The sequence below is a fragment of the Gregarina niphandrodes genome, assembly GCF_000223845.1.
Source record: "Gregarina niphandrodes unplaced genomic scaffold scaffold00019, whole genome shotgun sequence".
NCBI lineage: Eukaryota > Apicomplexa > Conoidasida > Eugregarinorida > Gregarinidae > Gregarina > Gregarina niphandrodes.
In genome coordinates, this window is record NW_011645788.1 from 25,294 (window position 1) to 26,958 (window position 1,665).

Below are 1,665 nucleotides of genomic sequence, written 5' to 3' on the forward strand. Positions count from 1 at the left end.
CCCCGGGTCTGCGCCCCCGTATGATCCCGTCCCCGATCTATGCGGTTGCTGGTCTACGCTCTTATATACAGACTTTTCAGACCTCGGCGTGCTCGACGAACTGCTGAGTCTAGAACAAACTGGAGAGCTTATCTCTCAAAGAGGCTTGTACTATAAGCTGGCCCCGTACTTTGACAACCAGGGCCAAGCCAACCACCACCTTCAAAGTACGTGCTGCGTTCTCCTGCCTACCAGCCGCAACCATAGGACTAGTCAACGTGTTGGGCGTCTCCCGAGAGGACCTAGGGGTGATACCAGCACCCAAGGGCCTCGTGTTCAGCAGGTCTCTCCTCTTGGACGGGACCGTAATGGAAAGGCCCTTACTCATAGACCAGGCTGTCGCAACCAAGGTAGTCATTGAGTGGCCGCCCTTACTAACGCCGCAAACGGCTACCCGACAGAGCACAGATGTAATGCAAGAATGGACTGTCATCATCCTCGAAAAACACTGTACCAATGACACCGACCCTGCACCACCAGTGACGACCAGACCTGGTCAACCTGACCTAGTCAACCTGACCTGGTCAATCAGACCTGGGTCACAGTGGGGTTTCGGGACCTGGGTCACAGTGGGGTTTCGGGGGTCGGTCCCCGTGTTCTCGATCGAGAGAGCCAGGTCGACCTTTTAGGTCGAGATCGGACCAGCCCGTATTCTGATCAATACCCCTCCCTGATCAATACCCCTGCAATTTACTTCCATCTCCCCCAGGTCAACTCGTTGTTCTGTAGCAGCATTTGAATCGTTGGTGCCTTGGATTCCCAATAGTTGGTGCTTGATCACTGGCCGTGGATTTCCGGATGTCGCCACGAGGAAGTTTCTAACACGTCTAGTTCAGTCATGGCAATCACAGCGAAAACGCTCGTTCGCAACAGGAGAGGACTTCCCCCCACCAACGAGACTACTCTACGTGGGTGACTACGACCCTCACGGTATACACATTTACTTCCAGTATGTCTGCAGCATGTGCCGAGGCGAGTCCGATGAAGTGGGGTTGAGCGAATGCGAGAGGGTGGTGCTACTGGGGATAGATCCGGATACCGCTGACAGCCTTCCCGAAAGCCACATGCCACTGACTTCCAAGGACATCACGTTGCTTAACAATCTAATAATTAATCCTTGTGAGATTCCACTGTCAGTTTCCGTACCCATGCCGCCCCTTCCATCAACTTCCATGCCGAGGGCAGCGGACTTCGCCCCTTCCCAGATCTCCGCCCCTTACCAGAACCCTCGTTGTAGGCATGCCGAGGTCCCTTCAGATTTTGGCAAGTCGTATGCTAAGGGGGGGTTACAAGTGCGAAATCGAGGGTCTGGATACAACCTTGTTTCAGTGGGTCCTTAGAAGGCTAGGTAATTTTGTCGTTTGAAAATGGAGGGTCCGATATCTGTGACGATGCCCGCTGACCCAAAAGTGTCGGTGTCGGGCAGTCCCAGCACGGCCAGTGTGGCTTCAGGCTTGTTTCAAACCGCCAAGCACCCTACAACTTGCGTGCTGCACATCGCATTCAAAGTCGCAGCTCTTGTTATGTAATCACCCTCGCGTGCTTTCCCCCTCACCGCACACGTGGATGCCTGCACTTTGATTTGGGAGTGCCTATCGCCAGATCATTTGCCCGACTATCCCCCTT

General features: G+C 54.2%; 1 protein-coding gene across 1 annotated transcript; it reads left to right on the plus strand.

Moving 5' to 3' along the window:
* Positions 1 to 937: 937 nt before the first annotated feature.
* On the plus strand, positions 938 to 1,158 carry GNI_093820 (putative topoisomerase VIA; the record flags this gene model as incomplete). Its single annotated transcript, XM_011132640.1, has 1 exon — positions 938 to 1,158. A coding segment is annotated over one exon (221 nt), but the record flags the coding sequence as incomplete, so codon positions are not given.
* Between the last annotated feature and the right edge of the window lie 507 nt (positions 1,159 to 1,665).